At 40.3% G+C, this 18,494-nt stretch overlaps 2 protein-coding genes across 3 annotated transcripts; both read left to right on the forward strand.

The window, feature by feature from the left end:
• The first annotated feature begins 351 nt into the window (after positions 1 to 351).
• On the forward strand, positions 352 to 7,459 carry otpa (orthopedia homeobox a). The gene is made up of 3 exons (XM_086135493.1): positions 352 to 1,687; positions 2,490 to 2,932; positions 5,596 to 7,459. Exons 1-3 carry the CDS (start codon positions 1,612 to 1,614, stop codon positions 6,130 to 6,132), a joined length of 1,056 nt encoding a protein of 351 aa, XP_085991619.1. The 5' UTR covers positions 352 to 1,611; the 3' UTR covers positions 6,133 to 7,459.
• Positions 7,460 to 8,619: 1,160 nt separating this feature from the next.
• On the forward strand, positions 8,620 to 14,572 carry wdr41 (WD repeat domain 41). Of its 2 annotated transcripts, XM_086135700.1 has the most exons (14): positions 8,620 to 8,786; positions 8,933 to 9,010; positions 9,323 to 9,438; positions 10,022 to 10,070; positions 10,328 to 10,441; positions 10,526 to 10,588; positions 11,042 to 11,153; positions 11,234 to 11,296; positions 12,010 to 12,111; positions 12,188 to 12,375; positions 12,467 to 12,588; positions 12,683 to 12,768; positions 13,568 to 13,701; positions 13,853 to 14,572. In XM_086135700.1, exons 2-14 carry the CDS (start codon positions 8,963 to 8,965, stop codon positions 13,991 to 13,993), a joined length of 1,338 nt encoding a protein of 445 aa, XP_085991826.1. In that variant the 5' UTR covers positions 8,620 to 8,786; positions 8,933 to 8,962; the 3' UTR covers positions 13,994 to 14,572. The 2 variants fall into 2 exon arrangements, with proteins under 2 accessions (XP_085991826.1, XP_085991827.1); XM_086135701.1 differs by lacking the exon at positions 12,010 to 12,111.
• Positions 14,573 to 18,494: the final 3,922 nt, after the last annotated feature.

The following is an 18,494-nucleotide window of genomic DNA, read 5'->3' on the forward strand; positions in this document are numbered from 1 at the left end:
CTGTCTTCTGTCTTTTTCGGCAACACTGCATTATCTGTTAGCATTAAGCAACCAATTGTTTGTCAAACAATATATAAACTGTAAAACAATGGGACAAGCTAACAGTTGGACACTACTCTCTGTATGAAATATATTTTTAGCATCATAGCATCAGTGCTGGATGTTTTGGGTCTCTTCCCCAGCATGACCTGCGTCACACGAAATGATGTTTCTGCAATTAAAGCAACAAAACTGCATCCCTGCCTCCCTGTGTCAGGTCTCCCACTAAGGTAGGCAGTGATTTCCTTTTTACAAACGCAGTCTTTCTTGTATCTGGTTTATTTTTCTGTTTCGTTCATGTAAGGGTCTTATATGGCTTGCTCGCTTGTTTGTATGCGTGCATATGCGATAACAGATTTGGCTGCTTGAAAAGTAGATCGTTGGGCACTCCTGGACCAGATCCTTATAATTCCACATTTTGGGGTATTTCGATGACAATACTTGGAACACACCGCTACTATAAGAAAACACTGTAATGAAGTGCTCGCACTCGGTAACAGCACCCCGCGCCGTTGCAGCTGCTATGTGACACCCACCCAGCATCCGTCCCTTTACGAGAGAATGACTTTTCAGCGCTGATTATGACATTCGGAGCTGTAATTGTGTTCTTTTCACATAACTCACGGCCTTAATGGAGTCCGCTACTGGGGTGCCGGCTGGGTGAGTCGCCGTGCTAATTGAGCGATGCCACGTGGCCAACAATCGCATCTGGGGTCATGTTAACAACTTTACACACAGTCATATCACATAAATAAATCAAATCTACACAAACTGTTTTTGTCCCACTGTTTGTTTAGTTTTCAAGGGACATTGTGCTGCTCATTCTGGTGTGTGCGCCTTGGCCACCTGGAGGCAGTATAAAGCAGAGCTGGTCAAAAGTCCTTATTAAGCTGCAGAATGCTACAGGTTAGCTGCTCTTTGCAGAAGATAAAGACTATGCCTGTGAGTATAAATGTATTATCTGGGAGGAAACCGGAGTACCCGGAGAAAACCCACGCGGGCACGGGGGAGAACATGCAAACTCCACACAGGGAGGCCCTGCACCTCTGCACTGTGAGGCAGAGGTGATGACAGAATGTTTTTGAAACCCAAATGGGCCCCCAGGTCTTCATTAAAAAAAAAAAAAAATCACTAAATAACCCTCATAAAAGTGATTCCCACGATTTGCGCTAATGCAACCGGGGCGTTTAGCATAGTGCTAGAAGCCGTGAGCATCAGTTGAAGACCTTGTTGGGCTTTAATTTGGGGCACAAATCAAAGTCAATTAAGGGGAATCAAATGCTAGATGGATGGGAGAGAAAGTGTTTTATGGCGTGTACGTGTTCCTGTGGCAGGGGGGAGACGGAGCCGCTTCGCCGGGGTTCCTCCCCCTCTGATTGGTCGTCGCGGTCGGGCGCCTGAGCCTGCACTCGCCCGTTAGGCACCTCCCCGTCCTTCCAAGGTGCATTATAATGCAAGTTGGACGTCTTAAGCGCAAAGCGAATTTGCTTTCATTTAAGGACAGCGAGCTTTCCTAAATAGTCATACACGTTTTTTTCCTCGCCTTTTTTTGGGGAGGGGGGCCGGCAGGCGATGCTCTCTCACGCCGACCTCCTGGACGCTCGCCTGGGTGAGTTGTCGTCGCCCAACTCGGCGCTTCAACTCTGCTGTAAGCTCCACACACTCACGCACACATACACGCACACAGACACACACTCGCACGAATATCACGGTCAATGCACACTGTCTTCGTGTGATTCGCTGCGCTAATTCATTGGAAAAGCAATTATTATTATATTAACTGCGTAATTTGATTTAACAATGGTCGAATGGAGAGTGCCTGGCGAGTATTTCAAAGGCAGTTTATGAAGTGCTTTCTCCTCATAGTTCCATAGGTCAATTTTATAAAAATGCAGTTTTAACGTTTGAAAAAAAAATTTCGTTTCATGTTTTCCCCCAATTTAATTGAGACAACTGGGTAAACAAAAATAATGTCATGATACAACTTTATAACGTGTCATGCTTAGCTCATTCTTGTTATCATAAGTTGTACTCATAAGTTTACATACCCAGGCAGAATTGATAAAATATTGACAATTTTCGTTGTGGAAATATGACTTGAATGAAGTGGGACTATTTTGTGTTTTTTCTCGAGGTTTTCTTTCATAATTCTGCGATTCATTAGTTTTTAATTGGAATTAAAATGTGTGTTTTGCCTGACAGAATTTTGACTCTCATTTCTTCGGGTTGTTTTGATTGGTTACTGTAACTTTTTTTTTATTACTATTTGTTCATTCAGTATAGTCAACAAACGAATATTAGGACCTGAAAATTTGGGCGACAACTGATATATTGATTTTCTATAGATGTCAATTGCTTCGGCTCAAATTGACCTAAAGGGTGAAAAAATGCTGTTCAATTTCACATTTAGGCTACGTCATATGAAGAGATGTTTTGTTGCGCGCGCGCAGGGATGAAAGATGCGGCCGAGCTGCTGGGCCACCGCGAGGCTTTAAAGTGCAGACTGGCCGGAGGTGGATCGGACCCGGGACACTCCGCAGAGCTCGGTCCGGGCCCGGATGGCGTGGACGGGACCACCATGCTCGCCGCCACCGCCGCCGATGACGTCACCGCCTCTGGGCCGACTGGAGGAGACCGGGGAGGATCCAACCCGGTCCAGGTGATCAAGGAGCAGGATAAGCAGCAAAACGGCGGCGGCCACGGGAGTCAACAGCAGCAGAATTCGAATCAGAACCAGCAGCAGCAGGCCCAGAAACAGAAGCGGCACCGGACCCGCTTCACGCCGGCACAGCTTAACGAGCTGGAGAGGAGCTTCGCCAAGACGCACTACCCGGACATCTTCATGCGGGAGGAGCTGGCCCTAAGAATCGGCCTGACCGAGTCCAGAGTGCAGGTACCGCACCACCGTCGTCATCGTCATCAATAACAGCTTGATATCATTCCGTTTTGAATGAAAAAAAATATTTAGTGTGACAAAATAGTTCGTGGCACGCGAATGCATTTAAAGGAGCGCTACAAAAATAATCAGGTTGCCTGAATCGAATAAATTTTTGTTGAATTCTATCAAATAGTGACAAACGTAACTCTCAATTTGCAATATTGTCATTTAGAATAAACATAGCAGAACAGAAAGAAAAAAATGGTCCAAACAACAACGAAGTTTCAGTATTTTATTTTTTATCTCTTCATTTTCTTCCGGGGACGCATTTGTGATCGATATAAATATGCAAAATTCGTTTTCTAATCTGTAAGAGAATCACTTTAAGAAAAGGCACTTTTTTTTAAAAGCGCCACGTAAAGAACGGGACCAAAACATAAAATCCAATGATGAAATGTAAACATCAGCAAGTGCATTTTAAATGTTGCGTATATGGATAGGTTGCTGTAATATGTGTAATCACGAGAATAATAATAAATATGAAAGAGATATTCTTGTTCGATTAAAATAGATTTTTTTTCAAATCCTATAAAGGTGTTTAATATGCTCCTAAACTCAATTTTGATCCAACCTACGTGTGCACTCTTGCCCAGGTATTTTGTTTGTTTCTTTTTTTGGGCGGCGGGGGTCGAATAAAATAAACACCACGTGACTCATACATATAAATGATTAATGTATGCGTTCATGTTTATATTCTTATCCAAATATATTGTTATTGCTTTGATTGTTGTCGAGCAATAAATAATAAGTGTGAGTGTAAACATATAAGCCAAGAGGTTCACATAATCGAAGCCCAAAGTAAAATGCACAAACAATAGAACAGAAAACCTTAAAGCCAAGCGAAAGGGGCCTCCCCAGTCTGAAATAACCATCAGCATCACTATCATAATCATCATAATAACCATAATCATCATGACTGTTATTGTTCTTATTATGACGGTATGGCCAATTCGATTTCCATTTGCATAAAATTAGAACGACTGAAATGATGCTCATCAGACAGAGACGAGCCAAGCTGTCACGTCTTTCTTTTTTTTCATCCCATGTTTTTCTTTTACATATATATACATATATAAATTTCTTAATATATATATTTTAGAATATTTGTTGAGAGAGAAAATTGGGATGCTTTTGCTTTGATTAGAGCAGCTTCGCTTCCTTTCATTCATTCATCATGTGACGAGTCGGGAAATAACATCATCAACATTTGTCACCGGTGCTTTTCCTCCGCATTAACGCGGTACAATATGCCTGACTTTCATTTTTGAAATCATTATCTGCTCTAGGCACGCATTTTTCTCTTGTATTATTTCGTGTACGAGAGACCTGTGCCAACCCCTTGTTTTGTCTTTATTTGGAAATAAAAATCCGCGACGAGGCCGTGGGGCACTTTGTGGACATAACCCGTAAATACATACATTTATGACCGGCGTGATGATTTATAGACTTGTTTTAACAGTTGCCTGTAAAAAAAACAACAACAAAGTACTAAATTGAAGGTCATTCGCGTGTACGTTGAGGACATTTTAAGCGACTCTGCGGTGCACTCGCGTACTTTCGAACTCATAAAGAAAATAGTGATCGTAAAAAAATTAAATGATTCGATTAAATGTGGTCACAACATGTTCAAATAACGAACAAAGTAAAAGATAAAATCTTAAGGGATCAAAAAAAAATGTAAACACGTTGAACAGTAATGGACGAAAGTGCTTTGTTAAAACGAGAGAACACATTTAAAACAACAGAAAATGACTCAAAAGTGCGTTTTTGAAATACATTTATGAAATCACGTCGGAGCTAACTGGCTAACATTTGCTAACAAGCTCCAAAATAGATGAATGAATGTTTAGTTCTGACTAATTATTATTGATGAGGGGACAGTTTTTTAAACGAACCGTGCCCAAGCACAGATTTTTTAAAATCACAAATTAAAGCTCATAAACATCACTAAAACAATTTGTGCTAAGGGGGAGCTTGTCCATTATTTGAGGTGTTTTGTGGGATTGAAATAGAAATGTTTGGTGTCACTTTTACAACATTCCTGTATTGGATTACTTACGATTTGTATTTATTTAGAGGCTCTGAGTACAGTACACTTCTACAAAGTATTATGTCCAATTATACTATGTATACACCACAAAGTTTTTTGAAAAAATGTTTTAAAAAAAAGTTATTTATATATCATACCACCATCTAACTATTTTTTCACATAGGGACAGGTAGGTTTAGAAATATATATACAGTATATATATAAAATTATATGTATAAAAATTGGCATTTAGAAACTGCATTTTATATTTCCTTGGGTTTTCTCTGTTCAATATTAAAATTGGTTTGATGAACTGAAATCTTTGTGTGTGATAAATATGCAAAGAACACAGAAATCAGGAAGGAGGAAAATACTTTTTACAGCACTGTACATGAATAAAACGCTCTCATAAACCAATGAAATCCTCCGGCACGATTGATATTCTCTCATATATATGATTGAAATGCTCATATGGACAGCAGATTTTTTTTCCACTGAAACGCTCACTCTTCTGTACACTATTGATTTTTTCTCCTTTATATTCACGAGTGAAACGCTCTCATATAGTGGTGTGTTGGTACGCGTGCAGGTGTGGTTCCAGAACCGCCGTGCCAAATGGAAGAAGCGCAAGAAGAGCACCAACGTCTTCCGGACACCGGGCACACTGCTTCCCACGCACCACGGCTTGCAGCAGTTCACCTCAGCGGCGGCGGCAGCGGCAGCAGCGGCGGCGGCGGCCATGGGTGACGGCCTGTGCTCTTTCCACGCCAATGACGGGCGCTGGGCCCCCGCCAACATGTCCCAGTTGCAGCTGCCTCCCGCCCTGGGCGGCCGCCAGCCCCCCATGGCTCAATCCCTGGCCCACTCCCAGTGCGGCCTCCAGCAGCCTCCGCCGTCCACCTCCATGGGGCTGTCCAACATGTCGGGCGGCGGTGGAGGCGGCGGTGGCGGGCTGCAGTCCCACCTGTACCAGCCTCCCTTCCCCGGCATGGTGCCCCCCACCAACATGAGTGGCTCGCCGCAGCTGTGCTCATCTCCACCGGACAGTGACATGTGGAGGGGCACGAGCATCGCCTCGCTCCGCCGGAAGGCTCTGGAGCACACAGTGTCCATGAGCTTCACCTAATACCGCCTTTTGGCTTTTCTGTTTTGCCTATTCTCCCATCAATGCTGAAGAGGATTCACTCATGTTTTGCACCCCCAAAAAATGTGAGATATTGCTTCTCCACTCAGTTTGCACTTCTACCCCTTCCACATTTTGCCGGCATGTCAAACTTCCAGATTGTCACAAACTTCAGGAAAGGCACGGAATTGTTTTCCGTGCTGTAAACTTCCCACTTTTGCCACACTTCCACTTTTCTCCTTAAAGGGGAAGTTAAGTCAAAAATGTTGTTTACACTACAGTGTTCTATGTGCCCCCACTGGTCTAAACAAGGCATTCTGATTAATATTGTGTTTGTGGAAGATGAATTAAGCAGCGAAATACACCCATTTTAATGCCATGAATGATTGTCATGTTAAGACTAATGAAGTCTATTATTGTCAAGATTTTTTTTACTTGACTTCCCCTTTTAAAAAACGATTCAAGTGAATGAGAACTAATTTCTTTTTTTTTCTTTTTTTAAGTTCTTGAACTGCTAAAATTCCAAACTGACGTTTAGATTTGAGATAAATCTCCTTTCAATTCAAACCATTCCAAATTGAAAGCTCATTCAGGGGATCTTGGACACTACTTATCACATTCCCACATGTTCACAGTAAAATAATTCCAAAATAAGAAGCTATTTTACACATTTGCTTCCTCCCTCCATATTTCTGGAGCGATTCAACAACAGTTCAATGTATTGCATATCTTCTCAGTTCAGTTTTAGCTCATCAGAATTCACATTCAAGATTGTCTGTATTTGTTTGTTCGAGCTTTGATTTTCACAGAGCAATCATTTTGGCATGGCGCTTATTTATTATTTTTATGTCATTTTTAACTTATTGACTTCAAAGTAGACATTTAACAGCATGGATTCAAACAAAGAAAAAGACTGACTGACTGGACATTTGGCTTTCGTCACACTTGAATTGGTCAAATGAATTAATTGTAAAATGTACAAAGGTTGTTTCTGTTATCCCTTGGTTTGCTGATTTAATGATTGTGATGATGATGATAACGACTTTTCAGAATGTTGCAGACATTTTCTTTTTGGTTTTGCTTGTATCATGGACATTTTTCTATCAAATCCATGTCAAAATAATTTCAATAAAAATGTAAATAAGTTCAATGGCCTAACAGAGCCATGATTGGACAGAATTATACCTTACATGTCATGAGTGATTATTTTATTCTGTTTTCTTTTATATTTGTATTTACTAGTGCTTGTACATATTTTCATTTGTTAATTTTTACATGCAAATAATGCACATGCTGTTTGCGTTTAATGCATTAAAAATATTTTCAAATATTTTATGAATGTCCATAATTTACAATCCGCAATAATAATAGATCGTATGTACAGTATATAGATAAATGATATAGATATTCAAAATGGGTCCTCAAATTTTGTAGATCTAGCTCTTTTCCTTTTTTTTGTAAATTGCACACTCGAGACGTGTTCTGACGAAAAAAAAGACAAATAAAATAACTCAATTCATCTGCTACTATGGTACCTGTATATCGTTAAAATTATGAGAAAATTATTTTTCCGTTGAACGATTGGCAACGTAAGATGGCAGCCATTGGCATCATCTTGCCTTGTCTGGCAGTGCACGTTAGCTAGCTGGTAGCATGTGGCCCTGTCTACTTTCACGGCCTCTTTATTCTTTCCATTGCAGGTCCACCTTCTCCTCCTCCATGTCCCCTTTTTTTCTTTTTCCGCCGCCCTTGAGCTTTTCTATTAGCGCGTGGAAGGCACCTCGCAAACCCTGACAAGCGCGGCGGATCGACACTAAATCAGGAATCAGCATCTGAGCCGCCATGAAGGTCACAGGGCCCAGGCTGGGGTGTCATCTCAATCCGCAGAGCCGACTGGCCGCACTACAGACACACCCAGTGTGTCAGCTTGTGTGTGTGTGTGTGTGTGTGTGTGAAGTTTATTTTTTTTCAAGAGAGTGAAATTCCGATGTAATGGGGAAAAAACGATTTTACAAGTAATAGTCGTAATTGCACAACATAATTTGTCTAGCTAAAGAAGTGACATTTTTCCCAAGTAACAATATTTTTCAGTTGGCATTTCACAAATTTAGAGAAGAAGGCGAAAAGCATTCAGTTTTTCCTTTAGCTCAGCCTTTGGACTTTTTGTCACTCGGAAGTTATGAAGAAATGCGACGTCTTGGTGAAATTATCTGCATAAAGTATAATTTTGTATTTCAGCAGTCTTTTAGACTTGTAAGATTGGGACATACTGCCATCTGCTGCATAATAGCAGGATGAAAGTCCCACTGCGTTACATTAAAATAGGAATTTTGATATACAGTATCTCACGCTGAATAATAAACTTTCAAACCACTTTATTGTAACTGAAAGAAAGAAGCACTTACAGTCTTACATTGTGTGACAATAATTAAAGAATCCCCTCAATAAATGTGTACCCGAGGAACAGTCAAATATTGTCCACCACGGGCTTCCGTTGTCAAATCATATGAATGTTTGTTGTCGATTTCAAGTTCTCCTTTTAAAAGCTTCCTTTCCGTCATACTAACACACCAAATTGTCTAACTGGATGGAATTTATGATGCCAACCTCTCAATAAGCGAGTCACATACACAGCGGACATATTACACCGATGATTGGTAAGCAAAAAAGCCCAGAACGCAACACATTGAGCTAGCATGTGATGTTTTGCTTGAGCTAAACGTTCATGACAAGCTACGGTATCATGGTTGGATTTATCCCACAAATATGAGCATATAATACCTCTATTTTTTTGTTTCCCCAGCGAACGACATTCGCTAAAAACGCGGCAGTCATGCTTCGGTGGTTTTTTGGTGGTCGTGAAACTCAAAGCTCCGTGGAGGTGAGATGTTACGTGAACCTCACACATCGCATAGTTGTGATTTTCCAAATTATTTTGAATACTGTACCTGAACATGACACGACCGAAATAATATCGAATATTAATAGTTGTGTTTACAAATATAAATAACCTATAGTACACACACACACGCGCACACACAGGTTTCTTACTCGTTTAGACAATATTATGATATATTTTTTTCAGTAAAAATACAAAAGAAAAACATTGGAGTGTCAAAGTGGGGGAAGCTTAAAGTGAAGTATCTGCACTTTTCTATTTTCTTGAATTGAAAAAAAATCCTTACATCTGCAGAAAAGCGGAGTGTTGTGCATCGGTGAGGAACAGCCCAAAAACTGCTTCACTGAGCTGCAGGTACTGAAAGGACATTTTGACATTGTTCGATTTCTGGTGCAGATTGATGACTTCAGGTAAGCTAGAAGTCTCCCTACACACACGCACAAATGCACACCATCAACCCCTCCCCCACTCCATCCCCTACTCTGATTGACAAGAGAGGCTCACTGCAGAGATGTAGTAGAGCGTGACAAGAACACCATCAGCAGCAATAGCAGCATCATTGTCCTTGTGCACACACACGCACAAGAGTTTGTGTGTTTGTCTGTCTGCATGAGTGGTCGTATTGCGATCAACCAAGGGTTTTGCAAATGTGGTTGCATGTGCGCGTGTGGTTATATGTTTTTGCTAATGTTTGTGATTGAGGAATGGGAAAGTTGTGGGGTGTTTATTCACGCTTGCCCTCTTGTCGGTAATCATCCTGCAAAATTCCCTCCAGAGATAGTGCTTATGTGTTGTCGTGATCTCTTTTCATCCCATCTTCCTGTCCTATCATGTTTGTTGGAAGTGTTGTGGCCATGGAAGGCGGGCTGTTTGGCCTGTGTCAAAGTGTAAAATGGGGGTCACACTGGTTTTTAGGACCCCTTTGATGGAAACGACCCGACGACAATAATATTGCCCCAGCGGACTTTTCAGATTTCTTTTGTGTTTTGCCAGATGCGCTTCAGCCGGCGACGATGGCCTGGTGCTGGTCTGGAACGTGGAGGTAAGACATTGAATGTAAAGTGAAAGGGGATGGGGACAGAGCTCTGCTTGGAATAGTCAAAATCTACCAATCATTCATACCCCACCCAAAAATGATTTTAATTGCAAGTAGATGCCAGAAGATAGCAGCAAAGCACTTTTTTTTCTATTGCGCAAAACTATGGCCTGACTAAATGAAGCTCCTCCCCGTACTTCAACATAGTTCCTTGGCACCGCGATGACGTCAAATAGCAAAGTAACACAGTGGTCCATTTTCAGACAGGCGAACGTGTGCAGGAGCTTCGGGGTCACTCCCAGCAGATCACCGCCATGGCCGTCTTGCGTTGCGGCGATGTCCGCCTCATCACCGCCTCCTCGGACCGTAGCCTCAGCGTATCCTCGTCATCCTCACTGGGGGAGGGGGGGGGGGGTGCCAAAGATTTTGTTAAGTGTTCTTAACTGTGGAACCCTTGTCAGCTGTGGGACCCCGACACCGGCAACCGACTGCAGACCGTTCTGGACCTTCAGTCATCTGTCAAGGTGGCACGAGTGTCTTAAATCATTTCTGTCATTTATGAGGATCAAAGTCAATATTTTACGATAAAAAAAGAAAATCTCCAAAAAATTGCGAGGTTTTATCTGAAAAAAAGTTGTACTTTTGAGAATCTTATTTTATAAATTGAGATATTCTAATGTAGTGAAATTGTTACAGAAAACAGATTTCAGACAAAAAAGGAATTTTATTGGGAAAAAAGCTCGATATTTTACAAAGAAAACAAGTTGGGTGAATTGGGGAAGAAAAGTCTACATTTCTAAGAGAAAAAAGTTGAACCATTATAAGACATAATGGAGAATTTTATGAGCGTGAAACAACAACAAAAAAAAGTAATTTTACGAAAACAAAATTGAAATTTAATACAGCACTAAAAAAACATTTGGTTGGTTTGATTTTGGAATGTGATGAAATATTGTGTCTTTCTGTGTGTGTGTCAGTGCATCCTGGTGCTGGAGTGGCTGAGCGCGTGGATCTCAGGCGGTCAGGAATTATGCGTATGGAGCAAAGATTTCCGTTTGGAGTGTCTGAAAGAGCGCCACAGCGACACAGGCGAGGATCCAAACGGCATTTCGGGCCTTTCCTGTTTGCATCCCTTGTTTACTTTCGGGGTCTTTGCTGCCTTTTGACAGGAATCAGCTCGCTGATCAAGCTGCCCAAGAACTGCGTGGCCGCCGCCGTGGATAAGACTGTCGGTAAACGTTCCCACAAACTCCGTTTGAATTTGTGCTCTGTCGCAAGCCAAAAGTTGAGGCGCATTTTCCAAGAGACATTCACGGGATTATATGTGAAAAAAAATGCTCGCCAAATGAAAAAGAAATATTGTGAAAAATAATCGTGTATTTTTATAATGGGAAAATATCAAGATTTTATGAGCCGTCAGAAAAACTGCAACAAAAAAAAAATAAAAGTGTCATTTTAAGAGAAAAAAGTTTCAATTTCCCCGAAAGAAGTTTTCATTTTACAAGAAAAAAAATGCTGGACATTTTTCGAGTTAAAGGGCCAAAGCCATGAGGAAAAAGGCCCAAAAGTTGCAAATTTAAAAAATGTATACACGATAAAAATAAATAAATAAATGTACTGGTAATGTTGTTTATGGAAAAAAAAAAGTTAAACATTTACAAAGACACAGGAAATATTTTTGGGAGAACCAAATTTGACATTTTACAAAAAAAAAGTCAGAATTTGGTTGATGAAATAAAGTTAACATTTTCCAAGACGCAACAAGATTTTTGACGAGAAATGTTACACAAGAGGTCGCAACGTAATGAGGGAAAAGTCAATCGTCTTTCGAGGAAAAAGGTCAACATTTTGACAGTTTTTAGGGACATTTTTACGAGGAAAAAGTTGTCTGGGGGGGTTAAAAAAAAACATTTTAAAATATAACCGCCGCCTTTGATGCTGTCAGTCATCTACAAGCTGACGGCGAGCGGCGATGCCCTCTCCATCGTGGAGATGTGCTGCCTGGCCGACCACCAGGACCAAATTCGCGCCCTGATAAACGTCAACGGTCAGTGGCAAAATGGCCGCCTCGCTCCTTCACCCCCCCCCCCCCCCCGCCTCCCCCTGACTGTGTTTTTCCACAGACGCCATGTTTGCCAGCGGCTCCCACGCCGGCGAGCTGATCGTGTGGGATGCGCTGGACTACAACGTGCTAGCTTATCAGCACATCCTGTGGGAGGAGCCTCAGACCCTCGCCGCGCAGTCCAACATCCAAACGGGCGGACCCAAAACCAGCGAGATGTCCATTCAGCACCTGGCCTCCAACGGAAACGTTAGTCACAAAACTATCTGTAAATTTTTTCCACTTGTCGAAACGCACTTTCTTCTTTTGTTGGATTTGCTTTTTCGATGGTTGTTCTCAGCTGGTGGCGGCGGCGGTAGGCAGCGGCGTGTACGTGTTCAGCGTGGAGACCAAGGCGGCGGTGGCGTACAGGAAGTGCGCCCACGACTCGGACGTGCTGCACGTCGCGCTGCTTTCCGACAGGTCGGCTTGGCCCCAAAGTCACTTACGCAAAATGTGCTTTGTTTTTTGTTTTTTTGGTTTTGTTTTGTGACTTTGGTATCCTTTTTGATTTCAGCGAGCTGATGTCATGCTCAGAGGACGGCAGCGTGAGGATGTGGGAGATAGGAGAGCTTCCTTTAGCCGGAGAACCCGCCTCTCCAGGTCACTCGCAACACTGCCGCGCTCAAATTTGCGAAAAATCAAAATTTTGGGGGGTGTGAAACTGCGTCATTGGGGTATCGAATTATGGGTGTTTCTCAAGGGGAAAACAAACAAACAAAACCACATAATCGACTTTTTTCTCCTTTATGTTAATTATGTTGCTTTTCGCTCATAAATTTCTCATTATATTCCTGGAAAGTGAAACTTCAGTCTTGTTGCAATCTGCTCCCCCCCCCTCTCTCTCCTAAAGTAATTTTCATTTTTTTTCCTTCATCAATGTATGACTTCTTACTTGTGAAATCGCTCCTTTCTTTTCATATTCCACATCTTTCCCATAAATTTTGGATTTTCCAATTTGGAACTCTTCGGAGTAAGACACTTTTGCTCATGATGTGATGACTCTTCTTGCAATAGTTGCCCCCCCCCCCCCCCCGCTAAAATTGACTTATCCTTTATTCTTCCAATATAACTTTTTTTTCTCATAAATTGTTTCTTCTTTAAAATGATCACCTTTTTTTGTGTGTGTGTGTAATGTATTTTTACTTTCTTACCATTTTAACCCCTTCAGGGACAGCGGCTACTACAGGTGATCATTATTGGTGCATGAAAGGGTTAATCTTATCCATCAAACCCTTTCTTGTAAAACTTTTTTCTCCATCTAATTTACCTTTTTTTTCTGCCAAATGACATTTTTTTCACCTCAAAAAATTCCCACTAAAATTTGTCATATATATATTTATCATCCACGTTGTTCTACTCGGACTTTCAGTACTTTACTGAGATGTAATCTACTACTCAGGCTTCTTTGGGATGTGGACCTTGGGGCGCTCCAGTAGGCAAGCGTGTCCCACGTCCAAGCAGGCGTCGGACACGGCGCCCAACAAAACGCTGGAGTTGACGGGCGACCTCATCGGACACTCGGGTGCAGTCCAGGTCTGTCTGTCTTGGCGGCCCAACACACGTTTACAATTTACAGTCAAATAGTTGTTGCTTCATCATTCGGTTCATTCACGTCTACTTCCATTGCACAATTGTTCCTGGGGTCTTTTTGCTTCTTTTCTTTTTTTTGGACGTGGTCACTCAGATGTTCGTGGCCTTGCCGGAGAACGGCCTGCTGACGTGCTCGGCCGACCACCAGCTCATCCTTTGGAAGAACGGCGAGAAGCAGTCGTGCCTGCGCAGCCTGGCGCTCTTCCGGAAACTGGAGGAGAACGGCGGACTGTGAAAGGCTTGGACTTTTTTTCTTTTTTTTTTTTTAACTCGCCCCGCCCTCAAACATCTGCCTTAACCAAAGATCGACGCTTCAAATGTTGCAACCGTACGGGAAGAAAGACAGAATGACGTACAGTTATGACACAGATGTTCACGCGACTGGGATACGGGCAAGTCCGAATGTCGCGTTGTACATCTTTGATGTAGTACCACACTGTGCCACAATTTTCCAGGCAGCACTGTATCGCAATTAACAGCAAGAGGAAGAGGCAGAGAAGCTCCCCAACTGAGCTCCAGTCACGGTCGTCGTTCCCGCAGAGCAGAAAAATTATATGCCTGTGAGTATTGTTGCATGCTGTTTGATACGTGTCGGTGCTCGGGGTGAGTGACATCGGTTGATAATTACTGTAACTTCGATGCTAATTTCCATGAGCTTGTCTAAGGCTTTTCACTTTATATTTTAGCATTAAGCTAGCAGTGGTTTGCTTGAATGTGTTGGTGTTTAAAAACGCAAAGCTTCCTTGTATTTTGCCATTTGTGCCAGTTTTAAAGCAAACCCAAGCGGATGTGGCAAGTAAATAGCTTGAAGCAACCTTGCTTTGCCTCTTATTTGAAGAACTGTGTGTCAATTTTATCCCCTCCAAAGAAATGTTTATACAACAGGCAAGATTTTTATTGACAGAGCAGTTTCCACACAGTGATTGAAATTCAAAGTGCATTGCAGATTTAAATCAATGGCTGGTTCTCTTTTTGCCCTGAAGCACAACTGACTTAGGGAAACTTTGGCGAAGCAACCACCTGCATGGGCTGTCGTTAAGTCAAATACATTTGGCCACAATTACCATTTCAGATATCCGCAGCGTCATTTGTCCCTGACATTCAGGTAAGCAGGTGCAAAGTGTCTGTCATTATAGATATCTTCGCTCCATTTGGAGATATCTAGATTGAAGTTAAATACAGCAGTAATCTAATGGTAGACATACATCATAAAGGTACAAATGCGTGGAAATTAGTTTTGCTTCAGGATATCCGAAGACAGAGACATCTGGTTCATTTATTTCGTCAGGGTTAGGCAAGGGAGGCTGTGCAGTACTACCGCCCCCTAGTGTTCATTCACTTCACCTGCATGTGACATTAAAAAAAGGATTTACAATGACTCAACTCGAGTTACATCAAATAATTTTCCATTTTAGTTCAAAGGTCCATGATAAGCATGGATTTACTTTTTCCATCCTATAATTTAAAACGAAAGAACATATTTGAAACATATGTTTCAATGAGAATCAATATTGAGCTAATCTATTTTGGGTTCATATTTTTATAAATATGGCAAAGGTGGTGTGTATGTATAAATGTACACTGAATATGGATGGATGAGGCGTTTTTAGCCGAAAAAAACAACCATGTATAGAAAAGCGTTTTTAGCTGAAAAAAAAAACGACCATGTATAGTAAGGCATTTTTAGCTGAAAAAAACCGACCATGTATAGTAAGGCATTTTTAGTTGAAAAAAAAAACGACCATGTATAGTAAGGCGTTTTAGCTGAAAAAAAACGACCATGTATAGTAAGGCATTTTTAGCTGAAAAAAACCCGACCATGTATAGTAAGGCATTTTTAGCCGAAAAAAACCGACCATGTATAGTAAGGCATTTTTAGCTGAAAAAAACGACCATGTATAGTAAGGCATTTTTAGCTGAAAAAAACGACCATGTATAGTAAGGCATTTTTAGTTGAAAAAAAACAACCATGTATAGTAAGGCATTTTTAGCTGGAAAAAAAACGACCATGTATAGTAAGGCGTTTTTAGTTGAAAAAAACGACCATGTATACTAAGGCATTTTTAACTGAAAAAAAAACGACCATGTATAGTAAGCCATTTTTAGCTGAAAAAAACGACCATGTATAGTAAGGCGTTTTTAGCTGAAAAAAACGACCATGTATAGTAAGGCATTTTTAACTGAAAAAAACAACCATGTATAGTAAGGCGTTTTTAGCCGAAAAAAACGACCATGTATAGTAAGGCATTTTTAGCTGGAAAAAAACGACCATGTATAGTAAGGCGTTTTTAACTGAAAAAAAACGACCATGTATAGTAAGGCATTTTTAGCTGAAAAAAACGACCATGTATAGTAAGGCATTTTTAACTGAAAAAAACGACCATGTATAGTAAGGCATTTTTAGCTGAAAAAAACGACCATGTATAGTAAGGCGTTTTTAGCCGAAAAAAACGACCATGTAAACTAAGGCATTTTTAGCAGAAAAAAAACGACCATGTATATTAAGTCGTTTTTCGTCGAAAAAAACTACCATGTATAGTAAGGCGTTTTTAGCTGAAAAAAAAAACGACCATGTATACTAAGGTGTTTTTAGCTGAAAAAAACGACCAAGTATAGTAAGGCGTTTTTAGCTGAAAAAAACGACCATGTATAGTAAGCCGTTTTTCGCCCAAAAAAAACGACCATGTACAGTAAGACGTTTTTAGCTGAAAAAAAAACGACCATGTATACTAAGGCGTTTTTCGTCCAAAAAAACGACCATGTATAGTAAGGCATTTTTAGGTGAAAAAAACGACCATGTATAGTAAGGCATTTTTAGGTGAAAAAAAACGACCATGTATAGTAAGGCGTTTTTAGCCGAAAAAAACGACCATGTATAGTAAGGCATTTTTAGCTGAAAAAAACGACCATGTATAGTAAGGCGTTTTTAGCCGAAAAAAACGACCATGTATAGTAAGGCGTTTTTAGCTGAAAAAAAACGACCATGTATAGTAAGGCATTTTTAGCTGAAAAAAAAAACGACCATGTACAGTAAGACGTTTTTAGCTGAAAAAAAAACAACCATGTATAGTAAGGCATTTTTAGCTGAAAAAAACGACCATGTATAGTAAGGCATTTTTAGTTGAAAAAAAACAACCATGTATAGTAAGGCATTTTTAGCTGGAAAAAAAACGACCATGTATAGTAAGGCGTTTTTAGCTGAAAAAAACGACCATGTATAGTAAGGCGTTTTTAGCTGAAAAAAAACGACCATGTATAGTAAGGCATTTTTAGCTGAAAAAAAAAACGACCATGTACAGTAAGACGTTTTTAGCTGAAAAAACAACAACCATGTATAGTAAGGCATTTTTAGCTGAAAAAAACGACCATGTATAGTAAGGCATTTTTAGTTGAAAAAAAACAACCATGTATAGTAAGGCATTTTTAGCTGGAAAAAAAACGACCATGTATAGTAAGGCGTTTTTAGCTGAAAAAAAAACGACCATGTATACTAAGGTGTTTTTAGCTGAAAAAAACGACCAAGTATAGTAAGGCGTTTTTAGCTGAAAAAAACGACCATGTATAGTAAGCCGTTTTTCACCCAAAAAAACGACCATGTACAGTAAGACGTTTTTAGCTGAAAAAAAAACGACCATGTATAGTAAGGCATTTTTAGGTGAAAAAAAACGATCATGTATACTAAGGCGTTTTTAGCCGAAAAAAACGACCATGTATAGTAAGGCGTTTTAGCTGAAAAAAAACGACCATGTATAGTAAGGCATTTTTAGCTGAAAAAAACCGACCATGTATAGTAAGGCATTTTTAGCCGAAAAAAAACGACCATGTATAGTTAGGCGTTTTTAGCTGAAAAAAACCCGACCATGTATAGTAAGGCATTTTTAGCCGAAAAAACCCGACCATGTATAGTAAGGCATTTTTAGCTGAAAAAAACGACCATGTATAGTAAGGCATTTTTAGTTGAAAAAAAACAACCATGTATAGTAAGGCATTTTTAGCTGGAAAAAAAACGACCATGTATAGTAAGGCGTTTTTAGCTGAAAAAAACGACCATGTATAGTAAGGCATTTTTAGTTGAAAAAAAAACGACCATGTATAGTAAGGCATTTTTAGCTGAAAAAAACCGACCATGTATAGTAAGGCATTTTTAGCCGAAAAAAAACGACCATGTATAGTTAGGCGTTTTTAGCTGAAAAAAACGACCATGTATAGTAAGGCATTTTTCGCCCAAAAAAAACGACCATGTATAGTAAGGCATTTTTAGGTGAAAAAAACGACCATGTATAGTAAGGCATTTTTAGCTGGAAAAAAAACGACTATGTATAGTAAGGCATTTTTAGCTGAAAAAAACGACCATGTATACTAAGCCGTTTTTCGTCGAAAAAAAAGACCATGTATAGTAAGGCATTTTTAGTTGAAAAAAAAAAACATGTATAGTAAGGCATTTTTAGCTGGAAAAAAAACGACCATGTATAGTAAGGCATTTTTAGCTGAAAAAAACGACCATGTATACTAAGCCGTTTTTCGTCGAAAAAAAAGACCATGTATAGTAAGGCATTTTTAGGTGAAAAAAACAACCATGTATAGTAAGGCATTTTTAGCTGGAAAAAAAACGACCACTTATAGTAAGGCATTTTTAGCTGAAAAAAACGACCATGTATACTAAGGCGTTTTTAGCCGAAAAAAACGACCATGTATAGTAAGGCGTTTTTAGCTGAAAAAAACCACCATGTATACTA

This window comes from Hippocampus guttulatus, chromosome 17 (assembly GCF_054856545.1).
Source record: "Hippocampus guttulatus isolate MCC_2025c chromosome 17, RoL_Hgut_1.0, whole genome shotgun sequence".
Lineage (NCBI taxonomy): Eukaryota > Metazoa > Chordata > Actinopteri > Syngnathiformes > Syngnathidae > Hippocampus > Hippocampus guttulatus.

What these genes read in the sequence shown, in the direction of transcription:
- otpa (XM_086135493.1), top strand. Translation starts at nt 1,612, where the DNA reads ATGCTCTCTCACGCCGACCTCCTGGACGCTCGCCTGGGTGAGTTGTCG. An exon ending in CTCGGCGCTTCAACTCTGCT is followed by an intron (nt 1,688 to 2,489) that starts GTAAGCTCCACA and finishes GCGCGCGCGCAG; the next exon opens with GGATGAAAGATGCGGCCGAG. An exon ending in TGACCGAGTCCAGAGTGCAG is followed by an intron (nt 2,933 to 5,595) that starts GTACCGCACCAC and finishes GTACGCGTGCAG; the next exon opens with GTGTGGTTCCAGAACCGCCG.
- wdr41 (XM_086135700.1), top strand. Translation starts at nt 8,963, where the DNA reads ATGCTTCGGTGGTTTTTTGGTGGTCGTGAAACTCAAAGCTCCGTGGAG. An exon ending in AGAGCGCCACAGCGACACAG is followed by an intron (nt 11,154 to 11,233) that starts GCGAGGATCCAA and finishes GCCTTTTGACAG; the next exon opens with GAATCAGCTCGCTGATCAAG. An exon ending in GACACTCGGGTGCAGTCCAG is followed by an intron (nt 13,702 to 13,852) that starts GTCTGTCTGTCT and finishes GTGGTCACTCAG; the next exon opens with ATGTTCGTGGCCTTGCCGGA.